Source organism: Abrus precatorius, unplaced genomic scaffold (genome assembly GCF_003935025.1).
Source record: "Abrus precatorius isolate BTA unplaced genomic scaffold, Abrus_2018 Scaffold8, whole genome shotgun sequence".
Classification (NCBI taxonomy): Eukaryota; Viridiplantae; Streptophyta; class Magnoliopsida; order Fabales; family Fabaceae; genus Abrus; species Abrus precatorius.
Window position 1 is genome coordinate 18,748,653 of NW_020874428.1, and position 26,284 is coordinate 18,774,936.

The 26,284-nt window shown below is 31.7% G+C and overlaps 2 protein-coding genes across 7 annotated transcripts; one reads left to right on the plus strand and one right to left on the minus strand.

Moving 5' to 3' along the window:
• Nucleotides 1-6,190: 6,190 nt before the first annotated feature.
• On the plus strand, nucleotides 6,191-12,054 carry LOC113846232 (rRNA-processing protein UTP23 homolog). Of its 4 annotated transcripts, none has more exons than XM_027474255.1 (7): nucleotides 6,191-6,327; nucleotides 6,498-6,688; nucleotides 6,797-6,877; nucleotides 7,680-7,800; nucleotides 10,147-10,461; nucleotides 11,109-11,171; nucleotides 11,583-11,930. In XM_027474255.1, the coding sequence occupies exons 2-7, from the start codon at nucleotides 6,498-6,500 to the stop codon at nucleotides 11,667-11,669; spliced, it is 858 nt and encodes a 285-aa protein (XP_027330056.1). In that variant the 5' UTR covers nucleotides 6,191-6,327; the 3' UTR covers nucleotides 11,670-11,930. The 4 variants fall into 4 exon arrangements, with proteins under 4 accessions (XP_027330056.1, XP_027330059.1, XP_027330057.1 ...); XM_027474256.1 differs by having other exon boundaries at nucleotides 6,194-6,270; nucleotides 11,583-12,054; XM_027474257.1 differs by having other exon boundaries at nucleotides 6,282-6,359; nucleotides 11,583-11,681.
• Nucleotides 10,958-15,103, minus strand: LOC113846233 (protein EARLY RESPONSIVE TO DEHYDRATION 15-like). Of its 3 annotated transcripts, none has more exons than XM_027474261.1 (3): nucleotides 15,046-15,102; nucleotides 13,267-13,656; nucleotides 12,178-12,651 (listed from the first exon to the last, which is right to left on the minus strand). In XM_027474261.1, the coding sequence occupies exons 2-3, from the start codon at nucleotides 13,613-13,615 to the stop codon at nucleotides 12,488-12,490; spliced, it is 513 nt and encodes a 170-aa protein (XP_027330062.1). In that variant the 5' UTR covers nucleotides 13,616-13,656; nucleotides 15,046-15,102; the 3' UTR covers nucleotides 12,178-12,487. The 3 variants fall into 3 exon arrangements, with proteins under 3 accessions (XP_027330061.1, XP_027330062.1, XP_027330060.1); XM_027474259.1 differs by having other exon boundaries at nucleotides 12,241-12,652; nucleotides 13,262-13,658; nucleotides 15,046-15,103; XM_027474260.1 differs by having other exon boundaries at nucleotides 10,958-12,651; nucleotides 13,267-15,102.
• Nucleotides 15,104-26,284: the final 11,181 nt, after the last annotated feature.

Sequence of the window (26,284 nt, forward strand, 5' to 3'; positions counted from 1 at the left end):
ATCTTACCTGGTCAATCGTCCTAGATGGTCGAAGTCATGGAAGGAGTATACATAATTCATCATAGCTTATGTTACATTCTTACAGGCTATAACAAATTTAGGATCCATTCTTACAGGCTATAACAAATTTACAATGACATATCTCTATCATTCTCTAAATATATTATTTAATCTACTTTCAAAACTTCACTCAATTGACCTAAGTGGTCTCTAAGGAATGATCAATTTTATTTCCTGAAATTGTAAGTAAGGACAAATCTTCTCCTCACTATTAGAATAAAGCCAAACAATCAATTTAGAAATTTCACAACAACCAAGCACAATAATAAATAAATCAACAATGTCATACCACATACATTGTAATCACATAATACAATAATATGTCATTCTCTTATATATATAATTCATTATATACTGTGATAATAGTTTTTTAGTACTTTATAATATTTCTTGGAGTTCTTAACATAGTCAATTATGCCTCTAAGATCCATGAGGTCTTACATACATATAGATAATTGTTGGTTAGCTATTGCAACACGGGTACAACATATGCAATACTCAGCCACTTATCAAAAGTACAGTGAGAAGTTTAGTCAAAAAATGAGTGAGGCCATGTGATACTTTCACATTCATTAATTTATGCACAATCATATCAAAAATCATTCATCACCTTACATTTCTCACATACTTTCAAAATCGTCTCAATCTTCTATACTTTTAGTATATCTCTATAACTATTCACACTAATATTTCATCATTTATTTCTCAACATTTGACTCATCATAGCGCATTCTCGCCACTCTCATCATACATTAAGCAAGTTATGCCAAATGTCAGAAATTTCTAGATTCAGCTCAAATCGCATATTTTAATGAATCATATTTCATCCATTCAATCAACAATAAAAATACATATCATCTAGTTCATTAACTCAAAATTCATTTACAACTTATATTTCTAAAATAATATAAAAAAAGCATGTTACTACTTAAAGAAGCAAAGATTGTATATGAAAATTGTATACATTACATATGTACAATTTTTTTTTATTGATGGGATAGAACTCTTCAAACCTTAAGAAAATGATCCACGTAAAATATTTTGGTGGAAGATATTGTTCAAAAGACCAAATTCTTCCTAAGTATCACAAAGTAGAGTAACTTTTGAGAAGAAGAAAAAAATGATAAAATATAAGTGAGATTGAAAATATAATTCGAAGAACTTATTGGAAATCAAGTAGAAAAGATGTTGAAGCTCAAATTCGAGAGAGCTTTTGAGAGTAAAGGTATTTTTTCAGGTGTGGAATAGAGTGAAAGAAATGAGAGTAAGATGAAAATGGTTAATTGCCTTGTAATCTAAGTTTTAAAAACATCAAAATTACTTAAATATTCTTTTACTCAAGGATTTCTTGCTTGAGCGAGACTATTCTCGCCTGAGAAAAAAATTAGATAAAAAATTTATATACATTTACTAATATTTTCACTTGAGTGAGACACTTTTACCTCAGTGAAAACACTCCAGAGAACTCTTATTTTGTCACTAATTCTCGCTTGAGCGATAGTACAACTAAAATTTTTTTATCTACTCTTACTCGAGCAAGAACTGTCTTGCCTAAGTAAGAATACTCTAGAGGCGTCTATGTTCAAATTAAACAATTTTGCTTAAGCGAGAAATATTACAATTTTAGAAAATAAAATTCTTTCATTTTAAAAACAAAAATGCAATAAAGTTAAGGTGTTACAAGTAATACTAGTATGGGTAGTTGGCGATCATAGAAAAATTAAGATTGAAATTAAATTAAAAGTAAACATAAAGTGATGAAATAAAAAGTTCTAAATTCATTTCAAATAGTTTTAAGTTAAAATTTGTGTTGTATTTGTAATTTTTTAATTACTTTTTTACTTAATTTTTTTATATCGTTATTTTACTTTATTATGTCCTAGTTAAGTTCAATCAATTAAATCAAGTTTCTTACTAAGTAAAAATAATTCAATGAGACAATATTTTAGAAACTTAATTTGAAAATTTTTATTATTATTATTTAATAAAAACCAGGAACATGTTTAGATAAGCTATAAAAATGTTTTTAAAATAATTTTTTATCATTATAATTAATTATATTTTTATTTTAATATTTTTTTAGACTACATATATCTTCTGCATTTAAATAATTATATTCATTAAAATTTAGACTAAGTTAGAATAATATTTATCAATAGATCTATGAGTTTAGTAATTTTAATATATTTTTATTTCACATAATACATTAAATTTTTTATTAATTATCCTAATTATTTTGATAAAGTATTTTTAGTTATCTAAAATCTTTATACAAAAATAACTATTATTCAAAAATAACTTCTATTTGAACTAATTTAAAACAAGTCATTATGAAAAGTCTTTTATCACTTGTTTTTTACTCATAAAACTTGATTCATCAATTATTTTTATATTTTAATTATGATACAGGTTATTTAGACCAAAGAGGTGTATTGGATTAAGATTTTAAAGGACTTTTTTAGTTAAAAAAAGTCATGCGGATTTTAAAAGACTTTGCAGAATTTTTATGATTTTTAATACTTTGCAGAATTCTGCAAGACTTTAAAATTAGAATTTTAATGGATTTTGTAAGACTTTTAAGTCAGGATTTTAATGAATTCTGCAAGATTTTGTGAATTTTATAGAATTTCGTAGATTTTTGACATAAAAAGTTCAATATTTTTTTTCATACATTCAAATTTAAAAAGAGTAAAAGACTAAAATAATAATAAAAATAACAATATTTGGATAAATAATAATAATAATTCTCCGTAATATCATGTCCTCCTAAATAGCATTCACCCACATATCCATAGTTATACTAGTTCTCCAAGCATTAGCGTCTTCTTGCTCTTGTTTCTGAGTTTGAATAATATGCTCAAAATTATTATCTTCATTAATCGGTAATGTTAAAAATGAAGGTTCATCCATCAATTCAATTGGAAATTCATCATAATGACATTCTTTGCGAAGAAACTTATGTAGTGTTACATATGCTAACACAAGTTCTACTTGTGTCTTAAATAAAAAAATGGAGGTGCTAAAAAATTATGAACTTTGATTTAAAAATATCAAATATCTCTCGATCACATTCCTTAAAGATGCATGACAAAGATTGAATAATTTTTTCTCATTTTCAAAGTTATTACCTTGACTTGCAAAATCTTGTAGATGATATCTTATAAGATAGATTTTTTCATCAAGTTAGACATTTTTTTTTTCAAAATTAACGGCTATAGTTTCAATGCCAACAAATAGATTTTCTAGAACTTTGACTTGACTATTGTTCTCAACTGAGTTATAACTCCCTCCATACTCGAACTTACTCTACTTACAATTAATTTTCAGTGGGAACCTTTGAGCTTAAAGGGGGTTGAGGTGGTGAAATGCTTGGGCGAGGTGATGGATGCTGGTAAGGTAGTTTATACTGATTGATGCTATGAATATATCATTATTAAGATCATATGAAAAGTTTTCCATCCCAAAATCAACATTTTCTTCTTCAAAAGTTGTAGCATTAGTATCATCAGGGTCTACTGACATGAAAGTGTGTCCATTAGCAGTTCCATCCCTAACAACAATCATCAAATCCTCATAATTAACCATATTTTTTTCTCAAAGATTTTTGTGACTTGGGTGAGACTAGAAAAAAATCCATTATTAATATATTGAAAATAACATAACACACTAAACTTGTAAACTACTAATATATTAAAAGGTTACGAAATAATCTCACCTTTAAGTACTTTTTGCATACTTCATCACTAGCGGTTAATGTTTTTATAATTGGCTCTCACTCAAAGCCAGAGTTGTTGCACATACGTATTGACATATTATTTTTAAAATTACTTTATTCGACTCAAGTAATAATTATACATTTTAGAAAATTTAATTTTAGCATTGTGATGAGAAAGGATAACTTTCTCCACAATTAGTTTTCTAACTGACCTATTAATATCACGCAGTCCACTTTTTTATAACATCAACTATCAGCTATAGCAATTCATCTGAATCTTCCTTAGTCCAAACTTCATAGTTTTCTTTCTCTTTTCCCTTTCCTTTATTATTTCCTTGTGAATCTCCCATTTGAATTACTAAAACAACATATATTGGAAACTAATTATATAAATAATTATTAATAAGGATACTTATTAAATTTATATCTCACCTAATAGGTACCTATATAATTGAAAACAATACTATAGCCTCGTAAAAGGCTTAACTGCTATATATATATATACACACACACACACACACACACATATATATATATAGGGTATACATTATTATTTCTATATTTTAGATATTTAAACATCTATTTATTCAATTTAAAAAATGCTATATGGTATAGATAAATATCTTAAACTTAACCCTTAAATATGCTAGTTAACTATTTGAAAATCTACAATTGATTGTAGAGATCATGATATTAATTTCAGTTTTTACCTTTCTTTTTTCTTGACGCGTATTATAAAAAAATTATTATTTAAAGTTAAAATTTCAAGCGTTTCCTGTATTATATATCTAAAGAACAAACTCAACTAAATAGAATAAAATAAAGTAAGTCAATGACATGGCCATTTACGTTTTTATCAAAATATGAGAATGGAATGAGAACAGTAGTACAATATTATATACGAATAGTAGTGTAGTATTATTAGTAGAGAAAAAAATGGAGAAGACATGAGTACAAAAAAGAAAGAGATGAAAAACTCACTTGAAAATTCTTAAAGCATTTGAAAAGTCGCTTCAAACAATCCTAAAAAATATGATGGGTTTGGATGAGATTGTTTTATAAATTTAATATTTATAGATATTACTAAAAAGTCTTTCAAAATTCCTTTAATACAATAATCCTTCAAAATATTTATTTTTTTTAATACTAATAAATTATTTTTAAGTTGTAAAAAGTCTTAAATAAATACAAATAAATTTTAATGTGCTGTTTAAAAAATTTTAAAAATCTAGATTGAATATCACTGAATTATTTTTAAGTGACATAAAATCCTGATTAAATACTAACAAATTTTTTTACATAAAAAAAGTATTTTAAAATCCTATAAAATTCTAAACCAATACATTCCCCTAATATTTATATGATTTATTCTATTAAAATTATTGTACAAATTATTGTTTACTTTTTTTTAGAATTTTGGCCATCTTGACCTTTTCTTTTTGTTAGACATATTTTAGATTACACTTGCTCAACTAATATAATTTTTATATCAAAAGTTAAAATAGAGATGCGATTTAATTTGAATAAAATCATTCACGCATATATATATATATATTAAAAATTAAATAATATAAAAAGAAGTAAATTTTATATAATTGTTTTGTTGTGAAATAAGTATTCTAAAAAAATTTATATTACAAATTTTAACCTTTTGAATTAAAATAATTTATTGTTATAATTTTTTCTTACTAAATATATTTATTATTTACTTCTTTTTCTCCCATCTAAACAAGCATTTGTTCCCATTTCTATATATTTTTTACTCTTCTATACAATATATATTTTTATTTTACTTTTTTTTAAATTTAATTTTTAATATATTGTCAATACAGACATTTTTACACTATTAATAATTTTAAATACATTGTAATATAATTATTATATTAAGTATTATAAAAATTAATGTATTTACTTTTACGATAATTTATAATTAAATATAATGTAAAAATTTGTATATTGTGAATGTATTTTATGTTAGTATAAAAAATTCAATAATTAAATAATAATATAAAATTTTTATCATATAAATTTATTTAAATTATATATATATATATATATATATATATATATATATATAAAATATGCTATATCGCATAAAATAATTTAAAACTTAATAATAAAAACATTATAGGAGAAAATATTTTGTTAGTTCAATTAAACGGAAACTAAATTGAAAATTATAATTATTAAGTTTAAATATATATTTGGTTATTGTATTTAAAAAAATATTTTTAAATTAATTTTTAGTTTTATTTTATAAATTTATTTTTACTTCTTCGTTAACGCAGTTTAATAAAAAAATTACTATATGACAAATTTTTAATAAATTAAGTGGACAATAAACACTAAAAATAAAAATATATAAAAATATAGGGTTTAGAAATATATTTAAACATAATTATTATATGGCAGCGTATTCCGAAAACCCAGTGTCGTTTATTTTGCACGGAGTGAAGAGAGAACCCTAACACAGCGACACGATCACGCTGGTGCAGGTGCTACTCTTTCTTATTGTTCCTACTCATTGAAGCACTTAAACTTGAGCAACTTCGGTGCGTTCCTTTTCTGTGATACAAGTTCAAATTTACTAATTTCTGTTGACTCCGTCACGCCTTTGGAATTTGGATTTTGAGTTTACTGCAGAAAAAGAATGATTCCTTTTGGTTATTAGATTAAGTTCTTAATCATAATACATACATCATGCATTCTATTTGTATTGCAGATGAAGGTGAAAAAGCAGAAGCGGCATAGAAAGATTTTGACGTTTTACACTGCGTGCTTTGGTTTCCGAAAACCTTTCAAGGTTCTATGTGATGGCACATTTGTGAATCACCTTCTTGTAAATCGTATAACCCCTGCTGATACCGCCCTTGCCAATATTCTCAGTGCCAATGTCAAACTATACACAACCAGGTAAAGTTATCTCTGTGGTTTAGGTTAATGTTTCTTTCTTTGTCCAATTTCATTCGTGTAGATTGTGATTTCTTTTTTTAATTTGTGTTTTGGATGGAATTGATGCAGATGTGTTCTTGCTGAGCTGAAACGACTTGGTGCCTCTTATTCCGAGGCTCTTGAAGCAGCTCATAAGCTTATAGTTGCAAGGTCTTTCTTTCCCCTGTTTATGTACTATGCCTTATGTTAAAATGAATTATTTTCTGAACTCTTCGAGTTTTAATAATGTATGCATGCATAAGGAAAGGTGCCAGATTGAATAAGCAATGGCATGTGGAATTTGAACTGATGCTTGTTTGTTTAAGGCGTAATTAAATAGAGGTGTCAAATGGGCTGGCTCGGCATGTTGGGCCAGCCTGTTTGTGTCATCTGTTTTTCTTGGGCTTGGTCATACTGATAAACAATGAGATTGAGGAAAAAGTTGTCTTCAACAACACTCACTTCACTGCTCAAAACAACACTCACTACTTTTTGTCTTCAACAAAGAAACAGCTCAAAAAGAAGAGCCTAATTAAACCTTCCAAATCCTTTACTGTTACTAAAATTTGAAGTTCCTTTTCTACCTTCTTATTTGTACTATAGGTATTTGGTGAGAAAGCCACCGCACCTTACATGACAGCTTTATCCTTTCATGGAGCCAAGAAGTGATTGTGGATGACATAAATCACATGCATTGCCTAAAGGTGTAAATAATAGCCTCATTCAAATCCAATGTCCTCTCACTTTGGTCGATGTAAAATGTTGTTTTTAATGATTCAAAGTAAAATATTTTGTTATAAGGCTCCCTGATTTGAAGTAATGAAGCTGTATTTTTAGCCTTAGTCATTAGCATCTCATAGTCTATTAGTGGACCAGTCAGGATTGTTGTTTGTTTATTTGGGTTTTAAGATATTTGAGCACAAATATTCCTGTGGAGATGTTCATTTACTTTGATCTTGACTCCAATTTGCAGGTGTGACCATGATAAATGTACGAGAGCAGATGCCTGCATCACAGAGGTTGTTGGAGATAATAATTCTGAGCACTTCTTTGTTGCTAGTCAAGATACTGACCTGCGGAAGAAGTTGCAAGAGGTGAGTTTAAAATATATTTTTAAATGTTGATTCCTACAGTTAGATATGTTGTTTTCTTTTTAATGTTTTCCTTTCAATACATTTGTCTCGAGAATATGCTCTTGGTAATGAACGTATTTGATTATTTAAAATTTGATTTATGTTGATTTAGTGAAAAGTGAAACCAAGTATCTTTTCAATCTGATTAACTCCTAAAGCTCGTTGAAACTGAGCAGTGTCTTAACCAAGGCCATTTATCTGTAAAGCTAGTTAGTCTGACATGGTGGATTTGAATTGAACACCAATTTATTTTTGCTGTCTATGGAAGATGGGTTACAGTTTACTAATGGATGTATGTATGTTAGTGGAGTTGATGGATGATCTTGGTATTTAATTAGAAGTAAAATAAGAATCTTGGAGACTTTGTGTGTTGTCCAAACTAGTTGAATATGGAACTGCTGGATTAAACCCAATGATAATGCAATTTTTGAAAATGGTTGCTATGGTTGAAGGGTGGGGAAACAAGGACACTATCATGTTTTGTGCATCTGAACTAGCTTTGTATCTTCACTCTCATTTTACGTCTTTTTTTCTATTGATAGTGGTACAGATCCTAAGATAGTGTTTGTCTGTCAATAAACACATGTTTTTTTAATATTCTGATCCAGTTCTATCCTCCTCTTATTTATAATCCCATTCGACCCCCATTGAGAGTACATCACTTTGCCTCAATGTGTGAAACATCTTCTGATTTGGTGTTTCAATGGACATCTATCCAGCATGTCACACAGCAAGTTTATTTTGGCTTGAGAGGAATATTCGAGCTACAACAACAACAAAGCTTTATCCTACTAAGTGAAATTGCTTATATGGATCGCATGATGCAATTAAGCTTTAGTCAAAAACCAAATATTTCATAAAGTAACAAAATCAATGACTGAGGAATAGTAGAGCATTTCTAATAATATTTCTCGTTAGGGTGGTTGAATAGAAGTATAGAACTAGATGATTCTTCTACATTTTCTTGTTTTGCTGTCTCTTACATGTTCTTTTCATTTATGGTGTGTAACTTCATGATTATTTTTTGGTTAGAGAAAAGTAAATGAAACATTTTAACAACAATTATACATCATAATGGAGGTACCCCGCTCCCCAAAACAGAACAAAGAATGACACTAGTTATACCAATTAGAACCTTCACTCTAATAACCTTCAAAGATGGCAGATCTGATTAAGATCATTCATTTTGAAAAACCAATATTCCTACACTTCCAAATTGCATATATCACGGAGCATAAAGCTGAGACACATGTGAGAAAGATATCTCTGTTTTTCTTCTTAGTTAAGAGGAAGCAGTGTTGCCAATCAGCTACCTTTGAAGTGGCAAATCAAAGTCAGCCCCAGTCATTACAGCTTCAATAAACTTTGAGCAAAATTACACTAAAAAGTTAGGTAATCCCTGGTTTCCACAAAAGCATGACAGAAACAACATTGAATATCTTGTAGCAGCTCAATCTTTGAGTCTATCTGTAGTAGCAATTCTATTTTGAAAGATAAGCAAAGACAAAATGGAAACTCAAAGGATGTTAAACTTGTGCAAAACCAAAACGGCCCAATCAATGGTAGGAGGGGTATCATGAAAATTAGAATATATTGCTGGGCATGCATACCCAGTAATTGTCTTAAAATCATTTAAGTTTCTGCCTTGAATTTTGAAGAGTTCATCCTGAAGCTTGAGTAAGTTGGGCCACCACCTGAAATCTCTGTTTTTTTTTTTTGTTCGACCCTTCTATTATCAGTTCCTTAAAGGTGATACATGCTTACTGTAAGGTCTCAGCCAGACTGAGCTAACAGAGCCTTTATCAATTTAAAATACACATTGCTGTTTTATTCCACCCAATTAGCTCCTTAAAATCAAGATCCCCATTCTGCTTAGGTTGACAATTGGAATCCTGAGAGACGAGCTTTTCTTGCTGTTTTCATTGCCAGCAGACCACAGAAATTTCCGGTAGATGCTCTGGACTTTGTTAATAACATTCTGTGGGAGGAGATAGGCTGAAGTCCAAAATCTCTGAATGCTAAGTAATTCTGATCAAATTAGTTACTTTATGAATTTTAAATGGCTGTTTCATTTTTCAGTCTTCAGCCAGGGTTCCTATTTGTGCCATAAGTGATTTACCTTGCTATGTTTACCTTTTGTACATTTTGAGATTTTATGATTGACTCTGGTGCTTTTCTCATTAAAAGAAAATTTTGAAAACTTCTGGTTATTTATGTCTAAAATATGTTGAAATGCTTCTCTAATAAAGCAAGATGTGTAAAATTGTGTACTACATGCATTTATTCTTCTTGATTTGCATGTTGCAGGTACCCGGTGTGCCTCTCATATTTGGTCTCCGAAATGCTCTTTTCCTTGAATCTCCATCTGCATTTCAGCGGCATTATGTCAAAACTTCAGAAGAAGGACGGTTGCATATGAGTGAGACAGAGTACCAGATATTTAAGGATAGGGTAATGAATAGATTGAATAGTGAGGAAGCTAACAGTTCCATTACTGAAACATTGGAAAACGAAGATTTAGGAGATCAAACGATAAATGTGCAGTCAGGGACAAAGAGCATCACCACAACGAATCCGATGGACATCAAGGATAAACCCAAGTTCAAGAGAAAAAGAGCTAAGGTTATAATTTACACTGGTATTTGTATTTATGTGTATCTATTTATAAATGGGCCCAATGGGCCACACTACTATAAAGTTATCTACATTAATAGTTAACTTATTCTAGGATTATATAGCGTATACCATTTTGTGGTTGTGGCTAACTTCAGTATTGGAAATCTATATGAAATACAATGCTATAAACCCTTCAGAATATGAATCATAGACTTTCTTCTGGCATGTTCACATATTGTGTGGATTAAATAAATAAGGCTTTGTTTAGTTTTTATAATCCAGTGGTTTTCTTGTTCTTTTGTTTTATTAATGATGCATCAATATGATTGGTTCGTCACAGTGAAAGTATAGTTATACTAGTTACTTAATTTAAAAATGTTTAGTTATTAACCCCTCTTCGAATATTTTTAACCAATTTAGTGGTTAATTGTTTGTTTATGTAGACTGGAAACATTTTTGCCAGTAACTAATTTCTTTGTGCTTTTTCCTTTTATTTTTTCATCTGCAGTGTTTGACACAGTTTCCGATGTCTAGTTTATTTACAAGTGAACTTAAGTTTTAATTAACTTGAGCGAAGCTTTATTACTCTGAGCCGCTTATGGTTCCCATTTAGTATTGTCATATTTTTACGATATTGCATTTAAACTCTGCAGGGTCCAAACCCACTTTCATGCAAGAAGAAAAGTTGTGAAAACCAAAATATTGGTCCTTTGAAGGTAGGGTTGGCAAAATTTTTGTTTTCTCAAATTGAACATGTAAACATTTACCTTATAAACTTTGGAATTGATTCACCATCCGTGTAAATCTTGTGTCATATTTTTTTTACCAAATCAGTTATTTGGCATCCCAACCATTCAGGTGAAGACCACACTTTAATTCACTTTACCTAGTTCTTTTTACCATACGCCGAAACATGAATAATTGTTTTGGAATTCTATAAAACAACTTACATATTGTTGCAAGTATAGTTCCTATTTAACCCTTCTGGTTTTGTGAGCTCTAAATTGCATTTTCGCAGTATGTTCTTTTCAGCTATGGTGTTTAATATTGAAATGAGTTTATTGCCTAGAAGTTAAATTTTGTTTCGTAGAGATCTGTTACATGTTCATTAATTGTTACTCGTGCAGGAAATGAAAGGAGACAACACAGTAAAAAGGAATAGGAAAAGGAAGAGGTCACATAAACGGAAAGTGTCAACAGAAACAGGCAATTAGGTAGATCATTTTCATAAATTAAGAATTACAAAACAGGTATTTTTTTTACAAGATCCTTGACTTTCTTGCCGCTGATGAAACGAAGAGAGAGAGAAGCAAATTTTAATCCATGTTGGCATGAGGGGGAAAGTGTATCTAGATTAGTTGCATGTTGAATTTTATACAGTTGTTTCTATTTTGGCATCTAAATTCATAATCAAAACTTATTTATGGTGGTCAATCTACTCTCTTAATCCTTTACTATCAATGAATTGAGGTTTCACCATATCAAAACTTTTGCTTCTTTAAGCAAATATGTCATGGTTCGGTTATCGAATCTGTCTGAAATTTTAGACGAGTAATAAATTTATCTATGCGTTCAGAAATTCTTGGACCTCGGGGGTTCTTATCAAAGTTGTTAACTAAGTTTCGCTTGACCATATAATGGATACGTGTTTGCCTAAACAGAAAAACAGCTACTCAACCATTTCATTCCAAATTGTAAATCACGATGGACATGGAAAGCTAACTCAAAATGAACATGATAAACGTAAAATTCAAATCCATAAATTCATATTCCATGTAACCTTTTATTTCCCAATGAGATGATGAAGAAAAGTTGATCAAACAGACATTCCCGGATTTCGGCTGGTCATAACTAGTGTCTCACCTACTTATAGTTCCGAGGGCTACACGTCAAATATACATGACACTAAAGAAGAAAAATACAGAAACGCTGCACCTTCTATATACAAAAATTGTTTCAACAGTGATTTCAAACTCGAGTGCTGAACTTGCTGTTTAGCAAGTCATCATCACCATGAGCTTCTAAGTTTCTCTCAACGAGGTTGGTGAATAATTCGTTGAGGTGCACACTTGATGTTCACATGCTTTGCAGGCTTCTCATGGTGCTTTGCAGGCCCAGAAGGTGACTTGGGACCCCTCTCCTTTGGTGATTTTGGTGTCAAGTTGTTAAGAAGAGCTTTGACATCTTTGTTAAGATCTGATTAAGAAACAAATCATCTATGAGATAAATTGTATCGGCTGGTCATAATACATGACAATGTTAATAATAAATTGTATCAGCTGAAAGATACTGTGACACTGGATGAAAATTTCAGTCCATTGCAGTGCTTCAACGTATATTTTCAACGCTACCACTATCACGAAGAATAGGCATTACAAGTGAATAATGTGCTCTACCTTTAAGCTGAAGGTTTAATCTCCACAAGCCTGTAGTAGAAAAGCATATACACAGATCTCCACATATATTTTGGATATGTTAGGGGCTGCTTAGACTGAGAAAATATACTATATTTTCATTTTCTGTTTTCAGTTTTACAAAAATGTCACCTTATTTTTATTTTATTTATTATTTTAAAAAACTTGTATAGAAAATTAAGTGCACTTTTGTAATTAAAAATGAAAATACAAAATATTTTATAATCTAACGGCCCTTTACTTTTCTCAGTCCGATATCCATTATGGCTTAAACATATAACAGCACTTGAAATAAAAATGAAGTCATGCAACTACATTAACAAATAAGGAAATATTGAAAACATTTTTACAAACAGTCACAGTATCAATTATACAACAAATTAGCTCCAATAATTACCTAATGGAGGCCTTTTTCCATCATTAGGATCATCCTGAACTGGTTGATCTTGAGCTTCAGAGAACATCAACTGCTCAAACTCATTTTCTAGAACATTCAAGTCTTCTTCCATGCCTAGATCAAAAGTTTCTGAGAGCATGTCCTCCATATCATCATTAGCAGAGTCATCACCGGATTCTCCAAAATCTTCCTCCTTATGCTGGCTCAACCAATAGTGACGAAACCATGTGGAAGATTTCACAAGCTCCCACCATTGGGGTGAAAAATCCTCCACCTGACGAAGGGAAGCAGGTATGAATAGAGGTGCATTTGGGTTCAGAGCAGAACTTCTTCCAGAGACCAATGCCATCAGCACTTGCTAGCCAATTTTACACTAACTTCAGGACAATCCTAGACAGTACCAAAAAAACAACATAATGAAAATGTAGCCATGTATTATGAAAAATATAATTTATTATTAACATTTAACACTACCCATATCATATCAATGACACCATATCATCTAAGAAAGAAACAAAGTAGGGAACAATAGCATGGTAAGTTTTAACTTGTTTTTTTGGAATTGTTTTCAGAAATTACTCATTATAATTTAAAGGAACAGTAGAAGATAAATATCCTTTTCCATGTTTTTTCCTTGGTTTGATTACGAAAGTTTTTAAACAATATTTTTACTAACAAACAAATTGCCTTCTATTCTTAAAAATACAGATGGATTAGGGATTCAAGGTGGTCCAAGCAAATGGGTCCAATCACCACAATGAAAAGTCACATAAAAGTAATACATACCAATACAGTATCACTGAATTCTCATTTTAAATCTATGCTTGTCTTTTACAGTGTCAGAGTTAAACATAAATGCCTCAGATCAACAACATATAAAGATTCACCACAAAAGCAGCAATTGCGAAACCTTTCATCTCAAGTACCCTCCCCAACCCCAACCAAAGAAAAAGCCTTTATCTTTTATTAGATTCTTAATAAAAGAAAGTAGGCAGAGAAGATCTATACTTCAAGAAATTATCCAAGAAAATGGAATAATAAAAAGATCCCAGAATCAAATCAACCAAGTGAAAATCCACAACGAGAGACTCATTCAATTAAGCAAACAAACACATGATCTACTCATGGAAAAGTAAATAGCAACAGCATCACCTACCTGATTTAACATACAACCATCAAAAGAAACACAAACCCATTACAGCTTATATCAAATCAAACCCAGGAAAATCAAGGGAACCAAAACAAAACAAAAAATCACTGACAAGATCACCCAAAAATGGAAAGATCAAACACAGGAGGAATCCAAAAATGAAAATTAGCAGCACGCAGAAAGGAAGGCAATAGAAAAGATCCAATCTTTTTAGTACCATCCACACAGACAAGAATGGAGCTAATTCTACTACCGAGAATTGGATCGTTATAAAAAGAAAACACTATACAAAAATGGGTCACAGATTCAACACGTGAAAGATCAACCAGAAAAGAAAAAAAGAAAAAAGAAGAAAGATCCAATCTTTTTAGTACTATCGACAAATAAAAAAATTAATAAAATTCTAATACTGAGAATTTGATGAACACTATACAAAAATGAGTCACAAATTCAATCACATGTTAGAAAATCAGAGTCACACCAAGAAGGAACAAAACAAAGATCCAATACTTTTAGCACTATCCTAGTATTGGAATAAATGGGTCACAGATTCAAAATTGAACAAGAAAATTGCACGCGAGGAATGGGCACACAAAAAAAGAACATGATAATGCTCCATCGTCACCTACTTTCAGAGAGTTTGTTGCTTGCTAAGACCACAATTCACAACTAGAGAGTGAGTGAGTGAGCAAGTGGTAGACACAGAGGAAAGTTATATAGTATCAGTGGAAAGTGGATAAAGGGAATAATCAGCTTCGGCACCCTCCAAAGCTGAGGCTCGGAACGAGCCTGGTTTAAACTTTTTTATCAACGTGTGGACCCGACACGTGGCACAAAAGCGACAAGAGTGATCGACGGTGCAGACAGAAAGGGGTTGATCGGACAGTTCAGAAAGGAACAGGTGGAGCAGATATATTTTGGCAGAGGTCAACGGTGACTAGTAACCTTCTAGACAATCAGGATAAGGGCGGCTTAGGGGGGAAACTTAACTGCGGGCGGTTGCATGGATTTATGTTTGCAATGCACCGAAAAACGATTTAGTAAATTAAATTAATATTATATATACACATAATTATCGAGTCTAATAAGGGGAATATAATTTTTTCTCTTTAGAAGTGTCCGTCGTAAACATGTATAAGATCATATAAAGGCATATTAAAAATATGCATATATGGGAACAACGAGAAAAGAAAAGAAAAACTTCACATCAAAGAAACTGAACGGTGATAAGCATTCATTCATTGATAAAATAAAATATGGCAAATTGAACTTTAAATTTGACCAAAAGGATAATATAAAGTATAAACTCTTAGCCATGTTGGAGTCAAATATGGCCAACTCCAAATGCTGAGATGGTGCGAGTTAAACATGTAAACAAGTTGGAGAGCACCCTCACATCCACCAGAAACATATCATACTTATAACTAACGCATGACTCATTTCAAAATAAAAACACAATTTAAAAAGCCAAAACAAATTCAAAGATCAAGCTTAAAAAGTAGATCATTAGATCTTCAATTTGGAATGATTTTTGTGCCTTCCCTTTTTCTATACAATAACCATAAAGTATCAATATTATAAAAAAAAATCTACTTAAATTTATACAAATTTTGCAATAAATAATATTAAAACTTTAAACCATTTTAGTATTCAACTAAATGATCAATATTTTGTCAAGGATTCGACTTCAAAAAGTCATATACCTTCTAGCAAACAATTGGGAGCATAACGATTACGTCAAGCTTGCTCTGATTTGAGTACTAATTCTACCTCAATTTAATATTATTAATTCTACTTTCATAGGATCTTGATGCCATCTACTTGAGAAATCACATTTAATAGAAACAATGGTTTTATAATATAGTTAGTAGGGAAAGCACATTAGAGAGAACAATTAAATCGAAGCTTACTTGATCAGCATAAAACAAAACTATCATAAAGTATTAGGGTTGAAATCACCTTATGCCTACATGCAATTTCAAAATAAATCTAGTCTCTCCCTTATGAAAATGGAGTTATAATTCAAAGGCAGCTAGCTATTAGATTAACAATCTATATAATTTGCATGTAATAAGAATTCACACCAAATTAAAGCTAGAAAATCCATGACAACTAAGCTGAGGTTAATCCTGGCGAAATAGAAAATACATAAATAGGAACACAGAAAGCCAACTATTATCTAAGCAGCAGAGTTCATAACATGTTAAAAATATTTTCTTAAAAAAGAGAAAGAAAAAGACTAAAGAGTCCTCTAACTCCATTGATCCATCATAACCTTTTATTGAATAGGCTACAATCTAGTAATTTCTGAAATCAACTTTAGCCATGTAAAAAAATAAAAAATACAAAATTCAAGTCTCACTTTGCATATATTTTTCTCAAATTAACTATGTAACTTATTTTATCCATGCTTAGTAAATGAAAAAAAGAAAAAAAGAAAAAAGATAATTACAGTTAAGTGCCACATCCTTCCTTACGTAAACATTATCTCTTTATATTTCAAACTCTCAACATCCTTCCTTGCGTGAATATTATCTCCATATATCTCAACATGAAACATACAAAAATAACAATAGATAAATGGTTACCCTTGTTTATCACCATAAAAAAAATATTAAGAAACTAATTTTATAACAAAGATGAAATCGCCGCAAGCGTGCAATTAAAAAAATTAATAATTAATTATTTAGGAATTTTACAATATTGTATTTGCAGCTATAATATAACGAGTAATACAAAAATGTTAAAATTTTAAATCATCTTTAACTAAGAGTAACGTTCTGGTGTAAATTATTCAAATGTAAGAGTTATTTAAGATAAATTATAGCATTAAACTTGTTTATAAACAAAAATCTACCAATTACTTGCCTACAATATACTTAAGTATAACATAATATTGTTTATAAATTAGCATTTTTTTAACATTTTTTGGACATGAGTACCAAACCATAAAAGTTTCATACAATTTCATTTCATGATACTTTGTGGCAGGACGATTTCAAGCATATTCTTTCACAATGTCAATATATCGCGACCATAAAATTTTATCCAATCATATATGTGCATCAACTAGCAGTTGGCCATCTACTTACAATCCTAATTAGAATGCAACATCTTCAAGTGTAATTGTGCACTCCTTATATAAAAACAAAAAGTGTATGTTTCTAAGAACCATCACTCAACTAAAGCACTAATAAATACCTTATAATCATAAGATCCAATTTGTGATAAGTGTAAAAAATCAGCAATTTCAAAGTAAAGTTATAGTAATAGATTTGGTAGGTTAGTTGTTATCAATTTATACTTCGTACAAAAGACTTGATGAAGCTGCATTACACTAAATAACTTATATTAAAGAACTAAAACAATTTTAAGATTTTCAATCAAATTAAAATACATAACACTAATTTAAGTAAATCAAAATAATAATGGCAAGTAAAACATAATTTATAATATAAAACAAATCTCATTTAAATAACAAAATATTATAATATAATTAATTCTTTTAATTTCTTAAATATATGTCTATTATTATTGTAATGATTGAGATTTTCTCGTTTTATAAATGTATTCACACTTTTTATTTTAACTGTAGTAATCCTTTTCAACTTTTTGTAAACAGAAGTTGAACTAATCTTTAATTTTTATATACCAATAAGCACAATCGTGTTTACCTAAACCACTCGAATTCAGGACGACTTATGTACAACTTAAGGTCTAACACATGGTGTGCTTATACTGAACACAATTGTGCTAAACTGTAAGTCATGTCATGCAGGTATGACTTATTTTGACGTGACTTCATGGGTGATGTGTAGGAATAATTAAGTTGAATCTAATTATAAAAATTTAGAATACCAATTGTGAAGTAGTGGTAAAGTCACTTACTTGTTGTAGACATTGTGAATTATATAGTAAATGACCTAATGAAGTAAGAATCCTTTCGCGAGTGAAAAGTCAAGATCTTTCTTTGCCTAATCACACTTTCCTAATCCTAAGTTCTCAATAGGCAAACCTAGAAAGCAATGGAATGCATTTTCGTGACAGCAAAGGGGACTTAGCCACCATATTTATTAACCCTAGGCATTTTCTATCATGAACCTAGAGGTTAGCCCATTAGTAATTGATCATATTATTAATAAGCTTAAGCATAGTCAAATAGATCACAATATTAGTCCATTTTTAACAAAATAAAAATAACTATAATTGATTGTAGCTTATGAATTTTGTAGAAAATTCTAATATGATGAGTCTGTAACCAGAATAGAGACAACCACAAATAAAAAACACTAATCTCCTTGTGCCTCTATTTTTTATTTTGATTGCATTCTCCATTATCGTACTAAACGTGATGGAGGAGTTATGTTCCACAGTCTTGGCCAAGTGCTTCCTCTGTTTAATTATTTTTATATATATTAATTAAGTTGAACACTCCTTCTTCGTTGAGTCATGTATTTTGAGTTTACATTCGAGCTAGTTATGTAGACACAAGATGAATCTTTATTAGTACCTCAAGACCCTTAAGGATATTCTGTTTACCCACAACAATCCATTCAAGTTCTGGTCTTGCAAAGATTACTATAAACTTCATTTTTTGGCAAACGATAGACTATCATAGGTGAATTTTACATGATTTTTTTTTATTTTTTAAAGATTTGCTTAAACAAATATGAACTGCGATATTTTTTGCTATTACGAGAGAGAATATGAATATGCAATGTGCTTGTTCAATCCAGAAAATCTACAACATCCACTTTATTCAACAATAAAACATAATTTTGCTGCAATGAAGTTCACAATTTTATGTTGATGTGTGTGTAAAGTGATATAATAATTAAAGATTTATATAATTTTTTTATATAAATTATAGTACTTAATATATAAATAATATGAAATATTTTTTATTTTTAAAAATTAACATTTAATTTTGCTTTTTATATTTTCAAAAAATATTAGTTTTATATATTCTCACTAATGTAGAAAAAAAAATAACACATGAAAACAATATTAATATGTGTCAATATTTAGGTTCATTATGTTAATATTTTTTTTTTGGTAAAGAAAAGTAAATAAAAAAAGAAAAAAAATTTCAATATCAAATATAAAACTTCCTTAGCATCAGCTTGAAGAAGTAATATCAAGTTTATAAGAGGTGAGACCCAATATTTGAAATCACAATATGAAGAAACTTTAAGCTTAGCTAAAAAATCTGCACATGTGTTGCCTTTACGCAAGGTCTGTGATAGTGGTTTATTAGTCTTTTCTTAACCAATCTTTTATATCCTAAATTGGATTAGCATACTTGTGAAAAAGTGGAACAATTTCCATCACAAGGTTTATGACCTCTATTGCAGTATGAGTATTGTTGAAATGTCAATGAACTTAGAAGCTTCTCTAAGTCAATTTCCATCTCTATTTCTAATAAGAGCACCAAAATCAGCTCTTCCTAAGCTTCCTTAAGCATTCTCATCAACATTAAAGATGAATTTAAAATTCTAATAAGTTCTCCAACAAACCCAGTGCTCCAAATGGGTTTAAAATTGCAGTACTTGTTCACATAAATGAAGTTGATTGGTAAGATTTAAAATATCAAGCATAATTTTATAAATTGATATTTTTTTTTTCCAATAATAAACATTTACGACCCTCTATATCCACCATAGTGTAACTAAAAATAAGGTATAATTACTTTTATGTTGAGTCATAATCTAGTTGTTGGCATCAAATGAAGTTGTAAATCATTCATTTCATAGAATTGCAAGAACCCAGATTTCCTTAGCTGTTGAACAATCTCTGACACAATGGAGAATGTCCTCAGTGTAAGTGTGACATCTCAAGCAGTTACGTCAAAGTGTTAAATTCTTATGATGTCTTAAGTAATGTGTGGGAAGGGCATCAAAACAAATAAGTTAAACTAGAAATTTAATCTTTTTCGCAGAAAAAAGGCGCCAAATCCACCTCTAACTAATATACTAGTACAAAGTTATCTTACCAACGAGTGAGTTAAAATTATGTTTACCTTTATAACTTCCCTCCAAATTGCTTGACCAAATAAACTTATCTTCTACATAACTACTAATTGATAAGTTAGATTGATGAATGACGAAAGTAATTGATATTTATATCAAATGGGTCCAAACATCCTTAACTTGCAGCTCTGTATCTTGATGGTTGACATAAGATGTATGGTCACATAATTTGCCCAGTTTCGACCAATCATGATATTACAAGGAAACTTGGGTCAAAGAGTGAACTTATACCTTATAATATTTTTAACCTTTTTGGTTGCTTGCCAAAAGTAAAACTCTTCATCTTTATTATGATCAAACAAATTATCTTTCTTCATATATTTTCTACAAGCAATTGGCTCATAATTTATCTTTTTGTTCATCATATCTCAAACTCTTGTACCAAATAAAGCTACATTAGCTTTCTTAGTTGTTCTTATACCAAGACCACCATCTTGGGTTGTATGACTAATTGTGTTCCAATTTAAAGAAATAGTGTGTATATGCTTGTTTTTCCTAGTCTGCTCTATTATTTGATAACCATTGCATATATATACATCCATCGACCTGTCTAAAAATACCAACTACCTAATATAAGGCAATATACAATTACAGCAGCAACTACCTAATATAAACAATTACAACAAATCTGTCCTAACAATTTGCTATTCATGATGATAGCAGTATTGTCCTAACAGATCAATCAGATCAATGAGGATGATATGATTGGATATGCATCCTATATGTGAGTGATTTGCTCAATACCCCCCTCAAGTTGGAGAGTGAAAATTATGAACACCCAACTTGGTTAACAGACAGTTAAATTGTCGATGTCCAAGGGATTTAGTGAAAATATCTGCAAGTTGAGTGTGTGTGGGGACATAAGAAGGAAGAATTAGATTCTGAGTAATTGCATCGCGAACAAGATGGCAATCGACTTCTATGTGTTTATTTCGTTCGTGGAAGACTGGATTCTTTGCAATGTGTAGTGCGGCCTGACTATCACATGAGAGGCGCATCGGTTGTGTTATAGATATTTCGAGATTAGAGAGGATTGCCTTTAGCCATTGAATTTGACAAGTTGTATTGGCCATGAAGCGATATTCAGCATCAGCTGAGGAGCGAGACACCGTGTGTTGCTTCTTTGTCTTCCATGAAACCGGAGAACTTCCAAGATGAATAATCCAACCCGTGATGGATCTGCGAGTTAATGGGCAGCTTGCCCAATCAGAGTCACACCAGCTACTAAGAGTAAGATCTCGTTTCAGTAAAATCCCTTGACCAGGTTGAGCTTTGAGATAGTGGACAACTCTTAGAGCAGCTCGCCAGTGTTCTTCCCTGCATTTCTGCATAAACTGTGAGAGAATATGCACACTATATGATAGTTCTGGACGAGTAAAGCACAAATATATCAGCCTGCCAATAAGTCAGTGATACTGATTGGGATCAGCGAGGATTGTTCCTTCTGCCAAAGCAAGTCGATGATTTTCTTCAAGGGGCGTTGAGGCTGGCCGTGATCCAAGGAGCCCAGTTTCGGTGATGATGTCCAAGGTGTATTTCCGTTGATTTAGGAAGAGGCCAGTCGGAGATCGAGCAACTTTTACTCCCAAAAAATATTTAAGCTTTCCCAAGTCTTTCATATGAAAACACGTGTGAAGGTAATCTTTGAACCGTTTGAGTGGCAGCAGGATTATTTCCGGCAATAACAAGATCATTCACGTAAATTAGAACAACAAACTGCGTGTTTTGATTACGAAGCACAAACAGGGAATGGTCGGAGGAAGATTGGTGAAATCCATACCGTAGAAGAGCATTGGAAAGCTTGGCAAACCAGCAACGTAGAGCTTGGCGCAAACCATAGAGTGATTTGCGAAGCTTGCACACCATGCCTTGGTCTTGTACGAGGAACCCAGGTGGTAGTTTCATGTATACTTCTTCTGCAAGGTCACCATGCAAGAACGTGTTATGTACGTCCATTTGATAAAGGTCCCAGTCCTTAGCAGCAGCAACTGCCAACATAGTGCAGATGGTAACCATTTTAACAACAGGTGCAAAGGTTTCAGTGAAATCCATCCCCTCAACTTGATGGTTTTCGAGCACAACCAAACGAGCCTTGAAGCATTCAATGTTGCCGTTGGAGTTATATTTTATTCGATAGACCCACTTGTAACCGAGGGCCTTCTTTCTGGGAGGTAGAGTTGTGACATCCCATGCCAGCGAGAATCTCGGACAACATGTTTAAAATGCAATGGTTCTTGCTCTGTTTCTAGGGCTGCAAGGAAAGCTCAATGTTGTGAAGAGAAATTATCATAGGCAACATAGTTAGCTAATGCGTAGGACATACCTGAGGATTGTTGTGGAGAAGGGGAGCGGTGCGATGGACTTTTCTCTTTGATTGCATTGATTACATATTCTCGGAGGCGCATAAAGGGCTGCTTCACTTGGTGTCCTCTGCCTAGATGAGTCTCAGGTTGTTCATTATTGGTGTTGGAGATGGAACTATCATCAAGACTAGCTGGAGATGAGAGAGTTTCTATATCTGGATAGGTCATCAAGGCATCACCTTCATGCAAGGTTATCTTGCCTTGGGTTGGTGAAGGTCCCCCCTATCGAGTGATGTGAGAGGGTCATAAGACACGCGGCCGGCCTAAGTATTAGTGATTAGATCATCTTCAAAGAAAGCCTCTTCAGTGGTATAGATGGGACAGAGTTCGATGAAAGGGGTGAAGAGATAAAGGGAAATTCACTTTGCATGAACCTAACATCACGGGAGATAAAAAAACTATCATTTTCAAGATCATATAGTTTCCATCCTTTCTTTCCAAAAGGGTACCCTACAAAAATACATTTTCTACTTCTACTCTCAAATTTGTCTCCTTTTGTGAGCTGATTTTGTGCATAACAAAAGGATCCAAAAACCTTTAGGTGATCATAATTAGGTGTCATTCCATACACCAGTTCATATGGTGTTTTGCCTTGAAGAATAACTGATGGTGTTAAATTGATCAGATGTTCGACAGCTAGAATGCATTCCCCCCAAAATTGGATTGGCAAACCTCCTTGAAATCGCAGTGCTCTTGCTACATTAAGGATGTGTCTGTGTTTTCTTTCTACCCTTCCATTTTGTTGAGGTGTCCCAACACATGATGTTTGGTGTATTATACCATGCTTCATGAAGTAGGGCGTCATACATAGGAAATCTGCTCCATTGTCACTGCGCACCTTTTTAATAGTTGTGTTAAATTGTAGTTCAACAAGAGTAAAGAAATTAATGAGATTTTGGAAAACTTCTTTCTTTTCATGCAACAAATATATTCATACTGACCGAAAAAAATTATCCACTATTGTTAAAAAATATGAAGCTCCACAAGAGGAGAGAGTTCTATAAGGTCCCCACAAATCACAATGTATTAAATCAAATATAGATGTTGCATGATTATTGCTCAAAAGAAATGTTTCTCTTGTTTGTTTTGACCTCTCACACACTTCACACAATTTATTCTCAGCTTTATAATTATTTTGTATACCAGGCAACATTTGGATTACTTTGTAAGAGGGGTGTCCCATTCGTTTATGCCATAGATCAAGTTGATTTTCCACACTAATTTGACATGCTGTTGATGATCGAGTCTTTCAAAAATAATAAAGCCCATCTTTCCGCTCACCCGCTCCAATCAGCATCCTTGAAGTGAGGTCTTGCATTGCACAAAGTTTATTAGTAAACAATATCATGCAATTTTCATCATCAGTCAATTGTGATACTGAAATTAAATTGCACTGTAATTTCGGAACATATAACACATTATGTAGTTTGAGACCCCCTTCAAGCAATGTCGTTCCTTCTTTATCAGCAAAGACTTGTTCCTCATTTGGTAGTCCCACCGTACAACCTTTCATACTATGTTGATTTCTCAAATTTTTTTAATTCCCTGTCATGTGATTAGTGGCTCCACTATCAATAATCCATATACCACAATATCCATTACCTGTCATTTTTTCTGCTTCATTTCCTTTGTTTCCATTGATCATATGAATTAAGGTTTTCCATTGTTCATCGCTGAGCCATGTGAACACACTAGGTTGTTCCTCTCTTTTATCATTGCATGCTTCGATTGTGATGCATACTGTATTTGTTCTAGGTTTCCCACGGCTATGTTGTTTCTAAGTGTTTCTACCACTGATCTTTTCATTCAGAGGTCGATCACCCCACCATTCCGGGTATCCTACAAGTTGAAAACATCCCTTAACGTCATGACCAATCCTACCACAGTGGGAACACACGAGTTGCTTTGCCTCAACTCTGCCCTTGTTTTTGTATGTTGCTTGTGTCGACAGCCCCATCACCTCTCCTCTTTCTTCTTTTGCTCTTATGATTAGTTTTACCCTTTCTTCCTGCACCAAGGTGGCATACACTTTGTTAAGAGTGGGTAATGGATCAGTGGCTAAGATATCTGATCGTACAATTCCGTACGCTATTTCATCCAATACCATAAGGAACTGATGAACTTTTCCTTCTTCTTTCCTCTTTTCCAACTTCAGCCCAATCCCGCATTTGCATCCCTTGCAGGTACATATGGAATTTGCTCGTAGTTTGCCAGTTCATCCCACAGGATCTTCAGCTTTCCATAGTATGTGACCATGGTGGTTCCTTGTTGCTTGCACTCTGCCAACTCAGCCTTTAATTACTGAATTTGTGGTCCATTTATTATGAAAAATCGCTCCTTGATATCGTCCCAGAGATCCTTTACGTTCTCTGCATACGTAATAGTGGATCACAAGGTTGGCTCAATGGTATTCATAATCCAAGAGACAAGCATGGATTGCACTGTCCACTAATCTTCAATCTCCCCCGCTCCTTCATCTGGTTTTGCAAGAGTCCTATCGAGGAACCCCCATTTACGTCGAGCCCGCAATGAGATCTTCAAAGCACGTGCCCATTCTTCATAGTTTTCACCACGCAGTTGCACTTGCGTGATTATGCTTCTAGGGTTATCACTTGCATCTAAATCGTAGGGTGACGAACTCTTCTTGGTACCATCCGTCTGTGGTATCTCATTTCCATCTGCCATCGTTTGTAGCAGATTTCTTTCTCAATCTCAAAGTTTTTTAGAGCCGGGAATTACCCGCCTAATACCATAAAGAAATAGTGTGTATATGCTTGTTTTTCCCAGTCTGCCCTGTTATTTGATAACCATTGCATATATATACATCCATCGACCTGTCTAAAAATAGCAACTACCTAATATAAGGCAATATACAATTATAGCAGCAACTACCTAATATAAACAATTACAGCAAATATATCCTAACAATTTGCTATTCGTGATGACAGCAATATTGTCCTAGCAGATCAATCGGATCAATGAGGATGATATGATTGGATAAGCATCCTATAGGTGAGTGATTTGCTCAATACAGTTCACCAGGTTAATTTTCTTTCTATTATTAGTCTTCCAAAAAATTGTTGACTTATTTGCAATACTTGCTTGCAACGAGCCAAATCCAAAGTGAAATAATGGGTGTTACACCCAGACGGTCGCAACAGCACGGTAAAAACGTTTTTAAGAAAAATCAGTAGAGTCGCAACCAAAGTTTATCAAAGAAAACTTTCGAGAAACTTAAAATTTTGATCTTTGAAACCAAAAATGAATTTGAGAGTCATTTACGTGTAGAGAAAGTGTTAGCACCTTACAACGTCTGTTTAAATAACGTTTACCTTAAATTAATTGTGTAAATTTATTATAATTTTAAAAAGTATTTATTTAACCCATAAAAATAAATGTTATTTTTATTTTAAAGAAATAAAATTTATTTATTAAAATATTAAGTCATATCTCAGAAAAAAGAAAAAAATTAAAAC

Coding starts and splice junctions, on each gene's coding strand:
- LOC113846232 (XM_027474255.1), top strand. CDS start 6,498: ATGAAGGTGAAAAAGCAGAAGCGGCATAGAAAGATTTTGACGTTTTAC. Junction 7,801..10,146: donor TGCGGAAGAAGTTGCAAGAG/GTGAGTTTAAAA, acceptor TGCATGTTGCAG/GTACCCGGTGTGCCTCTCAT. Junction 11,172..11,582: donor AAAATATTGGTCCTTTGAAG/GTAGGGTTGGCA, acceptor TTACTCGTGCAG/GAAATGAAAGGAGACAACAC.
- LOC113846233 (XM_027474259.1), bottom strand. CDS start 13,615: ATGGCATTGGTCTCTGGAAGAAGTTCTGCTCTGAACCCAAATGCACCT. Junction 12,653..13,261: donor AAAGGCCTCCATTAGGTAAT/TATTGGAGCTAA, acceptor GTTTCTTAATCA/GATCTTAACAAAGATGTCAA.